The following is a 21,011-nucleotide window of genomic DNA, read 5'->3' as shown; positions in this document are numbered from 1 at the left end:
TAAATAAATGCCCATTACATGCACCATCCAAGTGACTTTTTATATCTGGCTCGGATAACCTGACGGTCCGATCCCTTTCCATGGCCATCCTCAGAATGCGCACATTACGGTCCTTCCAACCGTTTCATGCTCCCGTACAGTGGAGTGACCCGCTTGCGCTGCTTCGTGCCAGTCTCCTGTCCCCGGGATTAGTGGCCGCACCGGCACATCATGGCGCCTAACGCCTCCCGACGTTGTCTCGTGTCTCCAACGGATGGGTCTATCCTGCCGATATTTTGCTCGTGTCATTACGAGCCATGGGGTGCATTAATCCCAAGATCGATACACCAACACGTAGCAGCATGGCACGTAGCAGGCCTGGTCGACCGGAAAGCCACATAAAGAGATGCATAAACTTGTATTAGACAAGCGAGATCTGGTAGCAACACACCCATCGCACTAATGACTGACGGCAGACGAACATACAATTGGAGACAGTGGCACTAGCTCACAAACTCGGTACATGTAGCATCGTCGAAGTCGAGAAGGCACTGAAGACGGGACATAACCGCGTGATCGCCCCGACGAGGAAGCAATGAGCTGAGAGCGATGACATATAAAACAGGATGACGCTGTACACTTCATTTCAACGATAACACTTCACGTTTGTACGAGGCGACAGCTATGCCCAGGACACTGTTTCTATGTTTACAATCGCACACTGATATGCCCCACACTATTTGACTGCGCACGGTTAAAACCACTGGATGTGAGTGAACACTGGGTGCGTTGGTCCTTCTCGAAGAAAGCTACTACGGAATTCTACCAGAAAGTGGCCTCTCCCCGCCAGTAAACTGACACTCTAATGATGTATCTTATCCAGGAATGATGCGATGTTGCAGTTTCCCAGCAGTTTCCTGGCATCAATTCCGGACGAAGCGCGCTTGCGCTTGGAATCATTGGACTCCTGAAAAAAATGCAACGGGTTATGAACAGCAAAGACGACACAACAAATAGGCCAAGTGAATTCAAAGGAGACTGAGAACAAAACGAACACATTACCGATTCGGTTCTGGAGTGCTGTGAATAATTCGTCAGACACAAGTGCAAAATCGGCCAGACCAATAACGATCTATCATTCGATGGCCACATATTCAGGTAATCCCCCTCCCCCCCCCCACACACACACCATAACATCCGTGGCTGCTACACACTATCTAGTGACCTTTACGGCCAACGCGGCGTCGGGCTCACCTGGTCCGAAGATCCGGAGTCGTGGCGAACCCTCTTCCCCCGAGACGCCGCCGAGTCCCTGGCGCCTCCCTCTGGCGCACTCTGTCGAGGACGGCCGGCGCGACTGCCCTCGTCCGGCTCCCCGCGCTGCCCTCCGCTCTTCTCACGGTTCTCCTTGGCACCCTTCTCCCTCCGGCTGTGGGACGACACGGCCGACTCGTCAGCACGGCTGGTCTTCCTCGGTCTCTCACGATCTTCGTCCGAGCGCTGACCTTTACGCCCGCCGCGGTCCGGCTCGCCGTCGTCAGGAGTGCCACCCGTCCTCTGATCACGCGGGTTTCTGCTCCAGTGCCACCGGTCGTCTCTAAAGGCGTCACCAGAGTCACCGTCGCCCTGTGCAGCCCGGTCCTTTCGACGCTTTGCGTCGCTCCGACCGGCGCCGTTCGCCGCCCTGTGATCAGCCGGCCCGCGGGTGGAACGCTCGTCAAACTCACCCCGGCCGTTGGTCCGCTCGAAATCCCTGCCGCCCTGCCTCTTGTTACCCAACCGAGAGAACACACTCGAGCCTCCCCTGTCGGCACTGGCGGGCGGACCTCGCCGCCTGTCGGCCTCCTCCCCGTCCCGTCCCCTCCGGTGAGCGTCCATTGTCCGCGCTCCGTCCCGGCGGTACCGCCCCGTCCTGTTATCGCTCAGCTCACTGCCACTGTCCACGCTCCTGTGACCCTGACTGCCGCTGCCACTGCTGTGTCGCCGCCTCCGGTCAGTAGCTCTGACGTGGGGACCGTCACCGCCAGCCCAGTCTCCACGCCGCGCGCCGTCGCCCGGCGGCCGGCGTGGCCTACCAGGTCCGTCAGCGGGTCTGCCCGACCGCTCGGGCGACGTGTCACTCCTGCTGTTCCGGCGGCCACCGCCACTGTGTCTCCGTCCGGGCCGGTCGCCGCCCGAGTCAGGTCTCCCTCGCTCTCTGGCGGAAGAAGGCGGTCCCCCACGGCCGCTGTCCAGCTCCCCTTCCTCAGTCGAGGACTCCCGAGTACGGTCGGGGTTCTGCTTCTGCTTACTCCATCCCTCCACCAGCGCTGTCTGGTGATTTCCCACATCTTCTGTCGGTACGGGGCGGCGACTTTTGCCTGCCTGGCCCGGCGCCTTGTCGGTGCGACTGTCGTCTCTCCTCCCATCGCTTCTGGACGGCGCTGGTCTCTCGCCGCTGCCGTCACCCTCCGTACGTCCCTCCCCGGTCGACTGCGTCCTGGGCCGGTCCAGCTCGAAGCTTTTCCTGCGATCGGGCCCGTCGCCGGCGCCGCCAGAGTCGCGGCGCACCCAGCGGTGCACTGTCGACACCCCTGCGGAGGATGTCGGCGGCGCGCCGGCCGGCGCCGCGGCTGAGGACGGCGTCCCGTCCAGCTGCGTGCTGAGACTGCGTTTGACTGACGTCAGACTCTTGTCGCCGGGGACAGGAGCGGCCGGGGGCGGCCCGCCGCGGACTCTCGCTGGACTGGGGTTGCCCACACCCAAGGCGTTGTCCATCAGGTCAGAAGACGTACTGTGGAAACAGATAGAAGACACGGAACCAATGGGTCAAAGCAAATACCAGGTGGGGACAGTATCACATACGCACACTTGTAGATCGGCAAAATGTTCGCAGCACACACCTCTCTCCATTAAAGGTCCCGCTGACACATATAACTTGTCGATGCAAAGCAATTTAGTGTTTTACCGAAAAGATGCGCAATGAAGTTTGCCGCTACAACTTACTGCATATACACAGTTACTTTGTTAACTTACATAAATTGGACAGAATTGAAGCTCAACACACGAACTTTAAAGCTGCTAGCAAGCTCAAACTGACACTAAGGTACGAAGCTGCCACTAATTTGGACGTCAGGTAGGTAGTAAATCAGGCCGCTCCCTTACCTTACAGCCGTCTTTTGCAGCACTCCTTTGAAGGAGAGCGGCTGCTGCCTCTCGCCGTCCGCGGAGCGCCGGCCGGCCGATCGGCGCCGCTCCAGCTGGGCCAGGAACTCGCCGGCGTCCACGTCGTCGCCCCAGCCGCCCGGCGGAGGCAGGTCCACCAGCACATAGTACGGCGAGATGGTCAGCCGGCTCATCGGGTCGTCCTCCTCCTCAGTGTCTTCCTCCGACTCCTCCGGCTCCGGAGCCGCCGGAGGAGGCGGCTGGGCGCGGACCGAGGGGCGCCCAGCGGAGGGAGCGGCCGTCTGGGTCGCCGGAGCCTCAACCGCTGGCGGTCGGGCGGCACTTGCCTGAGGGATAGACCCCGTATGGCTGGTCGGCGGGTCAGGCCGTCTCTGGTGGTCGGTGTCAACCTTCCCCGTTTCTCTGCCGTTCGTCATGTCACCGCCACCAGCTCTGCCCTGGTCACTTCTGGAGATAGTGGTTCGGTCACCATCCCGCCCGTTAGGTCTACTTCGGCCAGCTTCGCCATCATTTCCGTGGTTGTTCTTCCCTGTACTACCGACATCTATCTTCCCTTTTTGGTCGTCATCAAGTCTATTGCCTTGCTTCTTTCTTCCTTCTTCTTTACTTTCACTCTTCACATCACTGTCACGGCTCCTGTTCCCACTGGGTTTTCTGTCACTACCTTTCTCACGGTCTTCGGTGCGGAGCGGCGCTTTCCGTTTTCTATCTGCATCGGACATCACGGTACTCGCCACAGACTTAGGTTTTCCATCACTGCCCGACCTTGCACCATCACGGTCTGACTTCTTTTGATCACAGTCTGATTTCGAGCGATCACGGTCTGACTTTGAGCCACCACGGTCCGACTTCGACCGATCACGGTCCGATTCTGAGCCAGGACGGTCAGACTTTGACACAGCACGATCCGACTTCGACTGATCACGGTCCGATTTCGACCGATCACGGTCCGATTCTGAGCCAGGACGGTCAGACTTTGACACAGCACGATCCGACTTCGACTGATCACGGTCCGATTTCGACCGATCACGGTCCGATTCTGAGCCAGGGCGGTCAGACTTTGAGGCAGGACGATCCGACTTCGACTGATCACGGTCCGATTTCGACCGATCACGGTCCGATTCTGAGCTAGGACGGTCAGACTTTGAGCCGGCGCGATCAGAATTTGATTTATCACGGCTCGACTTTGACCGACCACGGTCCGACTCTGAAGCGGGACGATCCGACTTTGAAGCAGCGCGGCCCGACTTAGACCCATCACGACCAGACTTAGGGTCATCACGACTTGATTTTGAGCCATCTCGGCCTGGTTTTGCGGCATCACGGTCCGACTTTGAGCTGGCACGGCCCGAGTCCGACCGATTTCGGTCCAATTGTCCCCGTCGACCAGGGCTCTGCGGTCTGGTTTTGCCGCTCCTTCCCAGCACCGGCGAATCATCTATTTCTGCAGCGGCGGAGACTGACGACTTCCTGTCTCGAGCACCGGCCATGCTTCGCTTGGGTTGACCCCGGCCAAGGCCTGCCCGAGGAAAGTCTGTCGGGGAGAGGTGACCGTTAATGCCCTATAACGCCTAACAGAATAGCGGGTAAGAACGGCGTAAAATTTGGCGGATTAGATCACATCGAATAATCTAGCAATTCTAGCAAAGATATCTCTCCTTCAAGGTCACAAGTTTCTTAGCTTTCAAGGTTAACGGAGAGATCAGGTAGCCTAAAATGATAAGCTACCAAGGCAAAACGTATGACTTTGTCCCTAAAAAGAATCAAAGAGTACCAACCGCCCGCATCTAAAACCCACCCAACGACTACAGATGAAACAGTACCATTACACAATCGGAACATGCAGGACTCGCTCGCTCGCCTCCAGCATTGACCCACCTGTCGGCTGTGTGTCCGGCTCGTCCTGACTGTGGACATCCCGCAGCGCGGCCATCAGGGAGTCCTCCGGCAGCATCTCCAGGTGGTCGGGCCCAGCGGCCTCCGGCGCCGCCTCCGGTGAGCACGCTGCCCGCTCGGACCGCCCGCCATCCAGCGGTGTAGCGGCTCCGTCCGTGTCGTCCGTCTCGATCACCAGACGACCCAGGCCCGGCGAGGCGGTCGTCACGCTGGAGGCCAGCGGCGAGGCGGCAGCGGCGACGGCCGCCGACACGGCGCCCGCGTCGCTGCTGTCCTCACTGGCGGGCGGAAGGCCGGCCTTGCGGAGCATCTCGGCCTGCGTCGGGCGGGCCGGCTCCGCTGGGTCGACGCCGGGGTTGGAGACGGACGCAGGCGGGTTGGGAGAGTCGACGACCACCGTCTCGTCCAAGGAGCTCCCACTGCTACTACTGTCGGGACGCACGGCGACCATGGTCGTGTCGACGACGGGCTCGGTGCCGACGTCCAGCTCAGAGTCGGAGTCGCCGCCGCTGTCCGCGGCAGCAGTCGGCTCGGCGGCGGGCGCGTCACTGCCCGACGACACCGACGGGTCCACGTGCACGTCCACCACCACCTCGCCGTCACTGTCCACCAGTGTCTCTGTGACGCCGACTTCACAGTCCGCAGGGACTGCGGAGGGGGCGGTCACAGACACCGCCGTCCCGTCCACTGGGGCGGCACTGACCGAGGGTGCAGTGGTGACCACGCTGACGGCAGAACTGACCGTCACTGCCGGCGAATCGGCAGGTATGATGGGCCGCTCCTCGATTGGGTCCTCATCAGTCGAAGACTCGTAAGGGACGCTCTCCAGTCCCCAGCTCAAACCCATCTCCCTAGCCACCGACTCCAGAGTGTCTTCTACTTCATCCTCAGATTCGTCTGAGCTAGAGGGCAGCGGCCGAGTTTCTCGGCGTCGCTTAGAGTCAGGCTTCGCCGCAGGTGACCCCTTTTTCGCCGGTGGCTGACGCTTCAACGGCGTCCTTCGCCTCGCTAATTTTGTCTGCTTCACAAGAGACTGCTGCTTTGCGGGGGTTCGAGACTTGGCCGGTGACTTTTTCTTTGCCGGCGTTTCACCCTTCAGCGGTGACCGTCTAGCGGCTGATGCTAGCCTCTTCGCTGGTGATCGCTTCTTTGGCGAGCGCGACACCTCGGTTGGCTGGCCGCCCTCCGCGCCCGGGTAGCTGTTCGCACGCAGGGGAGGGACATATGTGTCGTCCGGTGAGTCCGAGGAATCCTCCGACGAACTCGAGGAGCCGGAAGACGATGACGATGACGAAGAGGAGATCGAGTTAGACGAGTCCGAGCCGTCCGAAGAGGAGCTGCTAGAACTGTCCGACGCTGCGCTACCGCTGAGCGAGCTACGGGATAGGTTCTGACCCGCCAGTCCCTGGGCACCGCTCGGATCCAACGGAGGAGCAACTGTGCCCGGTTGTGACGGAGTGGCAGATGGCGCCGAACCTAGGAGCGTCGCTGACTTCTGGTCCGGGTTCCCGGCGGTGTGCTGCAGGATCGGCGTCTGGGTGACCGCAACGTCCCCCTCGCGGGCGACACGCTTTCGCGGCGGGCTCTTCCGGGGAGACTTCCGTCCGTTCGCGGCGCTCTGTAAGGCTGCAGGCAGTACCTGCTGGCTAGAGACATCGGACACTGATCTTTGTAAGACGGCTGGAGAGGCCCACCGTCCACCGGCAGACCCGGAGACGCCTGTGACAGTGGCCGCCCCCGCCGGCGCGGCGACCATGGTGGTGGCGGCCGTCGAGGGGGGCGCAGTAGGCACGCAGGCCGCAGCGGCAGCCCCCGATGTAGCCGTCACGGCGGCCGAGCTGACAGAGGAGCCAGAGATAGTGACCACAGGAACCCAGAACATTCGAGGCGCGGATCCAGGCGCCTTGGGGTCGCCCCCTCCATGATGCATTAACAGCAAGTGCGGGACTTGCTTGACACTAGTGCCACTAGTCGTCGGCGTTGCTAGTTCAGGTGCCTGGGTGGACGGCGCGGATCCCGAAGGTGCTGGCTTCACTGGTGACGATGGTTTAATCGGTGAAGATGGTTTTTCACGTGATGGCGGTTTCGTTGGTGATGAGGATTTTGCTGGCGAGGCTGGTTTAGCTGGTGATGCAGATTTCGCATCAGCCGGATCTTCACAAGCCTTATCGATATTTTCTTCCGTTTTTACTGGACTTTTAGACTGTTGCGTATTTTTTGTAGGTGCCGCAGTTCGCTTGGGGCTTTTCCCGGCGTTCTTTATGGCTTCTGCCCTCTTCAAGGCTTTCTGGCGCTCCATGCGTCGCACGGCAGCTCGCGTTATCCGACGCTCCGCAGGCGATGAGGCCGCGATGGAGGGTATCCAGCGTTTCTTTTTGGCAAGAACAGACGCCGCTGCCGCAGCCTTGCCTGCGGAGGGCGGGGAACGAGCGAAGATCGGGGGAGAGGCCGGCGCCGGTTCGCTCGGCGGTGCTTCGGGCGACTCTGGCGCGGTCGGCTCCAGCTCGTCTGGCGCGGTCGGCTCCGGTTCGTCTGGCGCGGTCGGCTCCAGCTCGTCTGGCGCGGTCGGCTCCGGCTCGTCTGGCGCGGGCGGCGGCGCCGGTGAGGCGGTCGGCGGTGGCTCGGGGCCTGCTCTGGCCGGCGAAATGGCCGGGAAGCGCGCCTCCAGCTGCCGCTCAATCTCCTCACCGAGCTGGCGCCGCGTCGGCCCCACCGGCCGCGGCTGGCCCAGCGAGGGCGGCGTGCGTGGCGTGCGTGGGGTGCGCGGCGTGCCCGGTGACGCCGTGCGGGGAGAGGCGGGGGACCCTTCAGCGGCCGGCGGCGCTGGTGCGCCCGCCGCGGGCCGCGGCTGTCCGCTCGGCGAGCTCTCAGAGGGCCGCCGGCGCACGGTCGGTGTCTGTATCGGGGGCCAGTCTTCCACGCGCACACCGCCGCCCGCCTTGTCCGGCGTAACCAGCTCCAGCTCGAAGGCCGACGCTGAGCTCACGCGGTCTGAGAGTCGAGTGGGCGCCAGGCGGCGCGGTCCGCCGCTGCGGCGCCGCGGGCTCGGTGGCGGGGGAGCGGGCGCTGACTCCGACTCCGCCGGTGCCGGTGTCGGAGCGGCAGGCGGCGTCGCGCTGCCAGAGGTCTCTGCCAAGGTGGGCAGGTCTGGCGATCCCTTCAGCCGGCGACGGATGGCCTTCAGGTGACGCAGGTCAAGTCGCTGCTGCCGCGGCGGTGTGCTGAAGTCGAGCGCGCGCACATGGCTGCGCCGGCGCGGCGTGCTGGCGCTCTGCCGGCGGCCGGCGCGCGTCGGGCTCGGCCGGCCGCGCGGCTGCGTCGAGGGGGCCGCCACCGAGGCACGCTCCGCCGACGAGGAGGCCACGATCTTGAGCAGGCTGGCGAGCCGCGGACTGATGACCGGACGCTGCTGGGACGGTCCCGGAGACGGCGAGCCGGGCGCCGGATCGGAGGGAGGCGCCGCCGCCGCCGTCCCGCTGGGAGCCGCGTCATCAGCCGCCGCCGGCGGAGACTCGGTGGCCGGCAGAGCAGGCGCTCCCGCAATGGGAGGGGAAGCGGCGTCTGACGACTGGCCGGGAGACGGCGCGTCGTCGTTCGCCGGGCCCGGGGAGGACGGCGGCGAGGGGGTGTCCGCTGGCGCCGGCTCGCTCGGCATTGGGCTCGGAGTCAGGTCGGGCAGCACAGGCTCGCTGGGCGCCGGCGACGGAGTGCCCGTCAGCGGCATGCTGGGCATATGGCCAGCCGACGCTGGCGGCGTGGCCGGGGCAGCGGCGGGACTCTTGCTCGACGCGGGCGACGCGGATGACGCAGCGGTAGGACTTTTGCTCGCAGTGGGGCTTTTGCTCGCAGTGGGGCTCTTGCTCCCAGTGGGGCTTTTGCTCGCGGTGGGGCTTTTGCTAGAAGCTGGCGACTTGGCCGGTGCCTCGGCTGGGCTCTTGTTAGCTGCTGGCGAGCCAGCTGGCGCAGTAGCGGGACTCTTGTCTGACGCCGGTCCACCATCCTCCGGATCACCACCGCTCGCTCCTTTTGATTCTGTGGGGTAAAAACAAAGCGGCGTGTTTAATGCAAAATGCACAGATTTATTTACTTAACTAAACAATAATGCTGAGAGGCGAGAGTTTAAGTTAAATATTCGCGTATATTTTGAGACTTAGGAGCATGTTATCTTTCAGCAACGACAACAAAAAAGCTACGATATGAGTACTTGAAGCGTCTCAGCCGCCGGCGTTTGACGAAAAAGCGATACATTTGTGAAACATGACAAGGGATATTTCATATTTGAGACTCACCTTCCGCCTTTTTCAACTCTTCCGCCTTTTTCAACTCTTCGGCAAGACGCTTCTGCTCATCGGAGCGCTTGACCGATTCTTTCCGCATGGCGGCGTAGTGCGACCTGCTCATCGGCTTGCCGAACATGGTGTAGGCGTGCAGCGGCACGCCGCCCACCTCGCCAACCATGAACCCAAAGCTGGGCCGCGTGGACGGCGGCGGACACGTGCTGCCCTGCTGCTGCACCAGCAAGCTGGAGCGCGGCGCCGAGTCGGCGGCAGCGCCCTTCGCCGAATCGCCAGCGCCACCACCCTTCGCTGAGTCAGCAGCGCCGCCGCTCTTCGATGGATCATCAGCGCCGCCGTCCTTAGCTGGAGCGCTGGCGTCAGCCTTTGCTCGATCGCCAGCTCCTTCGCTCTTCGCCGGCTCACCAGCTCCTTTCGCAGAACGCTTCGGCCGCCCGGTCGCCGGTTTCGCGGGCTCTGCCACCTTCTCTGCCTTCTCCGCCCCAGACTCCGAGCCCGAATCCGACATCAAGTCGGGGTCCGGCTCCGTGTCCGGCTCCTCCCCAGACAACGACACCGACACCGGCTCCGACTCGGTGGAGGGCTCCTCCGGTGCCGGCTCCGACGCTCGCTCCGGCGGCGGCTTCTGCACTGGCGGCGGCGCCGGCTCCGACGGCGGAGAGAAACGCCACGGGCGTGGGGCAGCGGCCGGCGGCTTTGTGCACCAGCTCAGGCCGTCGGCCACATTCGCCGGCAGCACGACACCCGGTCCGAGACGCGGCACGCCCGGCACCGACCGCTGCGAGGTGGGCGAGCTGACCTTGACGCCGAGCAGGTGCACCTCCGTGTCGCTCACCTGGGCCACGTTCGCCGTCAGACCCGTGTCGAACACGATCGACGGCGCGTCGCCGGAGGCAGACGGACCGGACAGGTCGTCAGCAAAGTGAACGCGCCGCGGTGGCGGGCAGGTCGGCGCCTCCTCGGCAGGCAGCGCCGCTCCATCGCCGGACCCTGGCGACAGGACAGAGCGCGGTCAGCGGGCGCGGCGCGACACAGAATAACAACAGCTGCAACGAGCTACCGCCAGGGGCAGCGCCCGTCACCGATACACCTGATCAATACCAGTAACATATTAAGCACGAGTACGCCTACTAAGAACCATGACCTGGTTGATATTCACAACAGCAGAGCCAGAACAGAAGCGTGCCGCTCACCTCTGAGTGCCTGGCAGAAGGAGGGGTCGGCCGTCGTCTGGTCGACCATCTTCCTGATGGCCTCGTCCAGATTGGGCTCCTTCTGTGCCGACGACACGGCGCGGTTGATGTTGTCCGCTATCCGCGTCTGCAGGTCCTCGTTGGAGAGCATTTCGTCGAGAAAAGACTGAAACGGCCACACAACACTCTGACGCCAAGGAAGGGACAGAAAAGATCGTACACCATAGCTACTTAGTGAAGGATGCTGGCATGCTTTTACATGCAGTTCCTATGCGAGAAAAGTGTTATGATGCGGTAGTTTAGCGGCCGTCAACATGGTATGGCCTGGCTGTTACCAAAAACTTGTTATCCTGATCAGGATTTATAACGAATTGCGATAACAATCTGACCATACTAATCACTGACTAGGCTAAAAGGAAGAACAGGCCTCTTGTCAGTGTTCTGTATGACAAACAACTGACCTGCAAATGCGCATCTGCTTCAGCGACAGCGACATCGTCACATCTGAAAAGGCAAGCAACATACTGATGAGCTTTGGGAGCGATAAATGACAAATATGTCATTTATTTCAATAAATGACATATTTGCCAAAACAAGGAAGATTGATAAGCATATCTGAAATGAATGGTAAAGCAAGGACATACTGAAATTTTAAACAGATTCTGTTGACTTAAAAGAGCGCCCCCCCCGGCCCTCCGCCCCTCATGCAGCTGGCCAAAAAAGTAGTGCCTAAACAGTCAGATTTTACCAGAATATTTTAAAATACTCTAACGCAGTTCGAATACCCGAGGAACGTGCGGGGGACGTCAACAATGAGCCCGGCCACGGTGAACAATGAACAATGGACGTTGTGGACGTACAGTGGGTCTATTTAAGATCTCCAGAGCCACCACGTGGCGCTACGGTCGGGGTAGGGCGAGTCCAAATCCCGAGGGAAGTGAGGTCACCGGTCATTGTGGGGGAAGGAGGGAGGGAGGGGGAGTGACGCGGTATCACGGCGCATGGGGCGTGCGTAGCGCCGGGAGTGGGCCGCCCAGGGCCGCCCGCCACTGCGCCGAGGCTGAGGGGAGGGGATGATGGTTACGGGTGCGTTCACTCCGGTATAGTGGTATCCTGTTCATGTGGAACCGGCAAGAATGCGACTGAAGGGAATCATTATCTCAAACAAACGGGCAAGCCAGAGGCAGCGTCAGTTCCAGCCAAAATGTTGAACAATGATAGGTAATTGAAATCTAGGACGTATTCATAGCATGCAACTATTCAGTCGATTGTTGCATGATGCTTTTCATGATGCATGATGAGGCTTTTCTAAACTGTTATTTGAGTTCGATATTTGTCGTTTGGCACGTTCAGTTTTGGTCGGTTTTATCGGGTCGGAAAGAAGCAGAAAAGAAAAAAGGGTTGTAATGGCTCCAGAGTCCAGACAAATGACCAAAAACATTTTCTTAAAGGATGAAACTTAGCTAAGCATTTATAAGTGACAATTTTGACTTTTGGAGAGGATATTGGGAAAGATATTGGGGAAAGATGTCATCGTGCTTATCTGTGTTGCAGTAGAAGGAAAGGTTTTGGTTCGTGTCTAGATAAAACCAGACACGGGAGTGGGGCTCGAACTCACGACATCGCGTTCAGCTCACAGGTTACCCAACCTCAACGCTACGAGCACCTATCGCCCTACGCAGCTTGCTCAGTATTTCGGCTAAAGTTCGGCCAAAGTGTCTGACGTCTGTCAATGTCACGAGGCGAAACTCCAAGGTAAATGTCCGTCCCGGTAGCTCGGTCGCTAGAGCGTTGGGCTCCATGTGCCATGTGGTGAGAGCGCACGTCCCGGTTGCAAAAGTCCGGGTTCGAAACGCGACGTGTGCTTGACGTTTTTGAGCGGCTCCTGACGGGTATGATTATGGTTGGTGGCAGGCCGCTGCCAGGCGAAGTCAGTGAGGGGACCGGCCGTGCGCGGCTATGTGCGCACGCTAAACTTTGGACTCTAAATTCTGCCAAGGAGCAGGAATTGCTTGATCGGAGGGTAGAGAGCAGGGTCAACGCAACAAGTTCAGCTTAGCGGGGACTTTGTCCTTGTGATTCCTTTCTTTCAAAGGGTTCGGGTCAAAGTTTATATTAAAAAGGGGGAGCCGAACCAGGTTGGGCTGGGTTGAACCCGGTTGGACCGGTGTTGGCATTTGTCCACTTTTCCTCATCTTCTCTTAGCGACTTGATTTGACCTTAAAGGCCCATCTTACCAGCAAAAAAAAAATCACCTGCGTGATAATTATTTGCCAAAGGGCGCTCTACGCATGATACGCCAGCCGGTTAAAAAACTGGCGAGCGATACAATCTTTCGTTTGATTTATATTCAATGAAAATTTCAGGAGACATAAATATTCTTTATCCTTATAGCCACTGGGCGCCCGGAGCATTCGCTAGCATTCCATAGCCAGCTGCATTACCAACATCACATTTGCATTACTTTGGGTTCACCATGGTTGACAGTAGATGAGCCGGCCACAGCAAACCCATGCCTCATTATCCTTTCCTTCCAAGCAGCCAACTGCCAAGCTAACCGGCCGCCCAGCCCCGGCCCACCACTGCGATATGGAACAACGCTGGAGTGCGCCATTTGCCTGCGGCAGTGCCCCACCGCGCCGGGGCTGTTTGACAGGTCACCCGCACCGTGACCTCGCCACCCCCCCCCCCCCCCTCCATCTCCCCATCGGGCCCAGCTCGATAGTGACCTCTCCTTGAATCTCACATGGACTCGACTGAGGCTCAACGCCATCTAGTTGCGTCTGGAGATCCTTACTAGATCCACTGTACAAACCAGCGCGCACATTATCGCCGCCCTGGACCGCCGTTCGCTCTCCCCTCCCTCGCCAACTCACGCTCTGCCTTTGGCGGCGGCCGGTGGCGGAGGCGGCGGCGGCCGGCGCGGCTGTCCCTTCCTCCGCCAGCGCCGGTCGGGACTGGCGCCGCACCCCGGCTCCGGCTCCGGGTGGCCCGACTCCGGCGGCGGTACATCGTCCGCCGCCTCGTCGTGCGCGCCCAGGTCGTCGTCGGCTGGCTGGTGCACGTCGCGCACGCGCGGAAAACCCATCATCATCTCCTCGGGCCCGAGCGAGATGAGCGGGCCGCCGGGCGTCACTGGCGGCACACCGGACGGACCCGGTCAGCTCTGCAGCGCCGCGGCCATACGCCTGGGGACCCGGCCACTCCAAAACGGACACCGACACAACAACTACAAGCGCCGAATCGTGTTGACACTGCGTCGAATGTGTAGCGATAAGTAAGTGCAATGCAAGGCAAATGATAACTATGAAAGTGGTATCAAAATCAATATGAAATTATATCAACGAGGATGAAACGATCGCAACAATGAAAGCGACATAGCATCAATGAAAAGGCAGTACCCTTTAAATCCTACAAAACATTACTGAATTGCGTCCCGTGTCTCCTCGTGTGTTATTACGTCCCCGCATGTTTTTGTATGCATGTCGCCCCGCATGTCGTCCGCTCAAATGGGATCCCCTGGCCTAGGGGACTCCAATATTTGTGTGGGCGACCCAGGGCCCCTGAACTAAGCAGTGTCCTCACGTCCGACCCCGTCTGTCCCCGTGCACTCCCGTCTCGTCAGTCTCTGCCCCGCTCGGCAGTCCCCTGCCCCCCCCCTTTCGTACGTCTCCTGCACCCCCCTGAGTGCGGCTCTCACCGATGGGCGCCGTCGGTCCCGGCGCCAGGTGGGAGATGTCCTGCAGCCGCTCCTGCTGCTTCTGGCGCCGCGTCGAGCGCAGGCTGATCGTCCGTTTGCGGTTCGGCGGTGGAGGGTCCTGCGGACGGAGCGAGGTCGGCGGACGTCACTTGGCGATACCCGTATCAGTGCGTGCCCAGGGGGAGGAGTAGGTGGTTCAGCTGTTGACGCACTGGGCACTGGGCAAGATACTTCAAAGCAACTTGGCAGACAAAGAAAACAAGCGGGTACGGGCGAAGGGTTTGTTTGTTTGTTTGTTTGTTTGTTTATTTATTGGGGTCTTTGGGCGCGCCGACAGCAAAGGTCATTTTGTGCCAGGTGGAGACGAAGGAGCAGCACAAGATATTAATTAGCATAATGCACAATGTGAAACATGTAAGTCCCGTAGAAATTGATTAAAACAAATGTGAGTAGAATTAACACAAATAAAAGAATTAATAGTTCAGCGGTCAATAACAAAATAGTAGACATGCAGCTTATAGTAGGCGTGCAACTTCTAGGATAAATAACGGTTTACGATTCACAACACGCATGAGGTGTGAGGTATGAGTTTGTAGATGCAAATAACAATTACACGGTATATTCTTACATAATTAATATGATTTTTTGTTCAGTGAACATCAAACTGTTGAATAAATTACAGGAAATGTAGCCCCGTACGAACCTGGGGAACCGCCTTGAGCCGCTCCAGCGATGCGAGCACGATGAGATGTCTCAGCTTCTCCAGGAAGGAGGTGGGCGGCGGCGACGGATCCGATGGACCACCACTCCCCAAACGGGCATCTTGCACTGGGGGATACAATGCACATTGGTGAGCGCTGCACTAGATAAGCAATGTGATATATTTTACGAGCTAAACCCTTTGAAGTCCGCGAAGAAAAAAAAACTGTGATGTGGCTGAGAAGCAAAATGTGAATTTGAAGTGAAAAATCCATTTCAACGGGACATTTGCACAATTTGACCACAATGCAAGGACAAACTACTAGAAAACGCACCAACTGCATTCTACTTCGTCGAACGCAGTGTGACTGATAACACAGCCAATGCTAAATAGGCATCTGAATAACCTAGAGTCAGCACTGCCTCTTCTGAAATACCAGCTAAAATTTCAATGAAATGCCATCTGTCTCTTCTCCTCAGAATATCGTGAAATTAAATATTAATGATGAAGGACGAAATGATTCGTTAAGGCTGAGCGTCATCCGGGTACATACCGAGCGAACGGGCTGTTGAGTACTGTTCCAGTGTCTGGAGCAGTGACAGGCCCTGCACGCCGCAGGGCACCGCTCGGCCGCGCGCCTGCAGGCTCCGCACCTCCGCCAGGTCGGCCGACTCGTTCAAAAAGGACCGCCATGCAGTCTCGCAGCCAGCCTCCTTCAGATAGCCTGCCCAACAGCACAATCGCAGCCAGCTGGTGTCATCTTCCACTCTAAAAGCGCACACAGTATGAGTACACCAGTCAAACAACATAAAGTCATGTGTTTTCAATGCACCTCTATGTCGAGACTGAATAAGGGCAAGTAAACCTGACTCGGGTACATGTCTAGGAGACACTAAGAACTAAATCAATGTACTCCCAGACAGTTCCCCAAGCTTCTGCTTCCAGAGATCTCGTAATCACCTTACAAACTTACCTTACAAATATGAAGTTTCTATCAATGTCTTTCAGAACATCTGAAAGTAACAACTACAAGACAACTTAAAAAGTAAGAAGCATCTTACCTAGCACTAGGCGCGCGACCTCAGATGGCATCAAATCCATATTTGTTTAAACCGGACTCCCTGAAAAAGAATTGAGACACCAAGTGAAAATTAAACTGTATCTGGAGCGATCACTGGACGAGTATCGAATGTACATAAAACAACACTGGAGAAACTGTAGTCACCTGTAGAGCCCTGGCATTTCATGGCATTTGTCAAAAAAGTGCGAGGGTTTTGCTACGTCACCGCCCTATGTTCCTTTTATCTTGAAAGTCTTTTTAAAGAAATTTTGTCCAAATGGTTGGATGGGTGGCTGTGGGCCAGGGTGCCCCGCTAGCCAGTACTTGTTGCGAATGACTTGCACGGATCACTACCCGACCTCACCCGAGCCCGGTTCATCGGTGATAATTTGAGTCGAAGGTTCAACGTACCGCAGGTAGATGGCGGCACGGTCCTCCCGGGTCTAGCGTGGCCAGAGTATATAGAACATCAGCATGGCCCTCTCTCGCCGACCGTTCCGTCATTTCCATCCTCAGGAAATTCAACTCCTTCTCCTCTACACCTTAAACTCCTGTTTAGGGCTGGACGGGCAACTTTATCCCATGGGTATTTCCCGTAAGAGAACGCCCGTAGACGGGTGCGGTGAGTGCTTGGGGGCTGGTCGGCCTCTCCTCTGGACGGGCTCAGCCCCGGCGACTCACCAGGCCGCTCGCCCAGACCTTCCTATCATCCTTCTGGCGCTGAAATGGTCTCGTCAGACCGAAGGGCCTAACCCAACAAAATAAAAACGCGGAGCTCCCTGGCCGCGAACTCGCTGCCACCCATTTAGGAGATGATGGACGCCTTATCTACTAAGCCATAGGTGGTGGTATGGCCACGGGAAGTTGAAGCCTTGCTGTTTGTTTATTGGGGTTTTAGGGCATACCCTAAATCTCCTTGGATCTGTATCATTCTTAAAGGTGACACTTTTTCACAAAGGGAGCCAAATCTGATCCGAGCGATTACCGCCCAGTTAGCCTCACCGCTGCGACAAGCAAAGTTCTTGAATTCGTCATACGTGACAGAATTCTCCAACTTGACAATACTCATCTCCTGTCTGACAACGAACATGGATTTCGGTTGAGGAACTCGTGCATTGCGACGGACTCACAAGAGACCACACGCGGCTTTACGTTCTCCGTAAGGATTATAAACGACTGGAACAGCCTGCAATCAGAAGTTGTCGACGCCAGTACACTCAACCAATTCAAGAATCGCCTAGGCACCCACTGGTCGGACTTCGTGCACTCAATACCGTACGGCGTATACAGACCAGTAAAATTTATAAAGCAGCTTGGCTGAGACAGACATACCAAGTGGCCATCAAAATTAGGTAAAGGTAAGGCAGACGTCGCACAAGCGGGCATATGTTATGGCGTAGATCAACCCGCGCCCAACGGGGGGGGGGGGGGCCGGGGGGGAGCTATTCATTCATAGCCCCCCCTCTCGTTTTTCTGCAATAATTTATAAACCGCTAGACGTATCGACGCCAAACTTTCAGTACCTTCGGCTGTGGCTGTATCAGTGTCCCAAATTTGAGATTTGGCTTGGGTGTCGAGAGGGAAAATTATCAACCAAAAAGGGGGGAAGAGTGGGGAGCTGCTGGTTGGATTAGATTCAAAAAGGGTGAGAAAGGACCAATAACATGGATTTTCATTCTAGGGTGCAAAGTGTATGATGTAAAACGGAGCATCCACACAACCATGCCTCTTCTACGTAAAAATTCTAGGTTTTCTTGGTTGGGAGTGGAAAATTGCTCTTAAAAATTGGTGGTGAGAGTGGAAAATGAATTGTATTTGGATGTCGTTTCCCACCCAAGTGGGCAAATTTTGGGACACTGGGCTGTATCAATTTGACACCTTGTGTCAAAATATGAGCTTCGTAACTATCATAGATCGGCCGGAAATGACGTGACGTCATGTTCGGCCGATTTCGAACAAAAACATTGAACGAAGGCAATCGCTCTCAAGAGCATTTTTAAGCTAGATCCAATTTCTTTGCATGAGAGGACTCAGAACAGGCTGCGGTATCAAACTGTTAAGTGTTATCTCGGATTTTCAAAATTTTGATATTTCGAAAATTACATATCAAAATTAAAATTTATGTTTGTATCTTTCTTTCAAAAAGTTTTTGTCTTTTCGTAAAAAAACGGAATCTTAATGATAGAACACATGCTTATGATTTACTCTAGCAAGTTGTAGCCAGATATCTTCAAAAACAGCTAGGTTTTATGCATTATAGCAAACATTTCATTATTATCAAGTTCTCAAATCAATTTTCCAGTACGTATTCGACATGGTACACCAAAATAAATAGCACCATCGTGTTCCTGAACTCAAACTGCATCCGATAGACACCTTTTTTTGTTGAGAAATAACTTAAAAAGTTGACCTTTTTGACCTGAAAGTGGCCTGACCTAAGCTAAATTCAACTCCAAATGACCTCAAATGACATGAGCATCCCCGCCCCGGTCGTCGCGTGCTCGAACTGGCAAGCCGCCCTGAGTCTACTCAGCGGAGGAAGGGCCGCCCAGGTGAGGCCTCAACTTTCGGCATAGAGATAGGTATGGAAAACCTTGTTGAACGTCACCAAGCGTCGTTAAGCAATAGCAGTGGGTTCCTGCCCACTGCAGTACATCGAGGGGAATGAGAGCGCGGACGACCTGGCAAAACTGGCGGCTGCCCTGCCCTCAAACCCTTGATCGCTGACCAGAGCGGTTCATTGTGCGGCCTCGCATCAGTGGCGCAACAACTGCTCAGAATCACTATTCAAGCCACTCCTTGGGAGCACTCCGCCGCTCCCTATTCCCGGAGAGGACCGAGAGGATGCCATTTCGGTGCATCAGATGAGGGCAGGCCACAGGGGTCGCTCGCTCCAGTACAGCACCGAATCGGCTGTCTCCACTCCGCCGCGTGCCAGCAGTGCCCATACAAGCAGTGCCCAGCGGCGCTCTGCACCGTGAGCCGAGAAGAGGCTGATGTGCCGGAGCACATGCTGCTCCGCTGCCCGGCCCTCGCTGGCTCCCGCCGAGGTCTTGGGTTTACAATTTATATGGAAATAAAAACTCATTAGGACGCTCAAACATGGGAGAGCGTACAAAGCCCCGAAACACTCTGTCTAGTTGATATAGTCTTGATCAGTAGATGTGCACATGTGCTTTATACATGTGTATGAAAAGGGCTTTATGTTCGCACAAATAGACACCTAATTTTTGGCGCAAATCATGCATAAATTTCAGCGCAAAATCACTTGCGCAGAATTTCGGAGCAGGCTGGTCTCACGGGCGTACGTACAGAGTAGTGCATGGATGTTTTCCAGTCTGGTTCTAAGGGGCTAATGGATTGGAATTCCCCCTTAGAATTTGTGACGTCAGCACAGATCTAACAATTTTTAATATTTTACTAAAACGTTTGGTAGCACACGGTGGTACATGCGGTATATGTCAAGTTTAGGTCCTAACTACAATTGTGACGCTGTTGATACGAATATGAAACAGCAAAAATTTTAGGTTTTAGGTTAGGTTAGGTTGTAGGTTTGTAGGTTTTAGGTTGTAGGTAGGTAGGTTTGTAGGTTAGGTTAGGTTAGGGTAGGTTTGTAGGTTGTAGGTTGGTAGGTTATAGGTAAGTAGGTAAGGTTAGGTCAGGTTTGATTGTTTTTTCTTTTATTTGCGAGACATATGAGTATCATTTTTGGATTCAGGATGTCAAATAATGTAAAAATATGAAAAATTTATCAATGAAATCTTCTTAGGACTTAAACTTGACATTTACCGGTACATGCCGCTTTGCTTGCAACAAGTGTCGCACTTTCAAACAAAGTCGCTAGGAACAGCAAAGATAACAAAAAGTACAGAAAAGTAAAAGTCTAATATCTTGAAAACCGGTGAATATTTTTCGATGAAATTTGGTAGATATTCGTTTTCGCTCTTTCTGAACCGAGCGACATCGCTTTCATGCCAATTCATTAACTTTTTTGAAGGTGGGAGGGCCCCTTTAATCATGGATACAAACCTTTCTTAGACGTCAATCGGGAAAACCATTATAATTTTCACTTCTGGGCCTGGCATTTATCTTAATCCAAGTCCTATTTTTCCATTCAGATTCTCCCAACACTGACGATTTTTAATGTTATAGGCATCTTGCTGACACTGACCACACTAACACCGCCAATTCAGCAGCAGATGCAAGCCGCAAGCAAAATGTATACAAACGCGTGCGCGCCAATTCTCAGCGAATAAAGATTATGTTTCGTATCCCAAAATATCGTAGTTTAAAAAAGAAACTCGTATATTTACTTTGATAAAATATATTTGATGGATTCTGCAAAACAATAATGGTTGGTAATGCCTATAGAATCTCAAATGCTCCCTTTATCTGTTGTTTACGTCATCAAATCAACAAAAATGATATTTTGTATCAACTTATTGGACTTTTATTACTAGCATCGTTAACTTAAAGATAGCTTTAAATATGTAACACTAACTTCAATTTCCTGGGACCTCCCTTACATTCCCACTCTGCAATCTCGTTTTCTATATGCCTACCATATTTTTAATTTCAGTGGTAAAAAGGAGAATTAGATATAATCGCACACTGCTACACTGCTGACTACTACACAGAGCTTGGTTTGGTACTAAGCCCTCTCTATCCCGCTCACACGTTCTACCCTGGTTGCTCCGTTCTACTGCCAGCCTACAAAAAATGGCCACATTTGCTGTTGCAATCCCTTATAAGCATTCATTTTGCCATAACCTTACTAGTGGTGGCCCGAACCCGCAGTCCTTCCCCTGTCGGAAAAGCATGGCCATGCCCATGCCCGAAGTGTCCGAACCCCAGTGCTCCCGGTCCCGCCTTTCCGGCGAATGGGTCCCTTACGCAACTAGGCGTGGATTATAACTACTGAGTGGCCTAAAACAGCAATTCGTTACACCTAATAAGCCTGAGTAATACAACGCCTGGGCATTGTAGTGCAGATCGCCACAGATCAGAAATGCAATAATGCTTA

The 21,011-nt window shown here is 55.7% G+C and overlaps 1 protein-coding gene across 2 annotated transcripts; it reads right to left on the bottom strand.

The window, feature by feature from the left end:
- Positions 1-380: 380 nt before the first annotated feature.
- On the bottom strand, positions 381-20,168 carry LOC122380043 (mucin-19-like). Of its 2 annotated transcripts, XM_043362805.1 has the most exons (14): positions 20,018-20,158; positions 15,990-16,049; positions 15,482-15,652; positions 14,932-15,056; positions 14,229-14,346; positions 13,405-13,663; positions 10,990-11,032; positions 10,529-10,694; positions 9,330-10,325; positions 5,023-9,072; positions 4,078-4,678; positions 3,124-3,993; positions 1,234-2,752; positions 381-946 (listed from the first exon to the last, which is right to left on the bottom strand). In XM_043362805.1, the coding sequence occupies exons 2-14, from the start codon at positions 16,027-16,029 to the stop codon at positions 842-844; spliced, it is 9,063 nt and encodes a 3,020-aa protein (XP_043218740.1). In that variant the 5' UTR covers positions 16,030-16,049; positions 20,018-20,158; the 3' UTR covers positions 381-841. The 2 variants fall into 2 exon arrangements, with proteins under 2 accessions (XP_043218740.1, XP_043218733.1); XM_043362798.1 differs by having other exon boundaries at positions 3,124-4,678; positions 20,018-20,168.
- Positions 20,169-21,011: the final 843 nt, after the last annotated feature.

Source organism: Amphibalanus amphitrite, unplaced genomic scaffold (assembly GCF_019059575.1).
Source record: "Amphibalanus amphitrite isolate SeventyFive unplaced genomic scaffold, NRLGWU_Aamphi_draft 000009F_arrow, whole genome shotgun sequence".
NCBI lineage: Eukaryota > Metazoa > Arthropoda > Thecostraca > Balanomorpha > Balanidae > Amphibalanus > Amphibalanus amphitrite.
The sequence above is the reverse complement of the archived record's forward strand: the minus strand, read 5'-3'. Positions and strand labels throughout refer to the sequence as shown.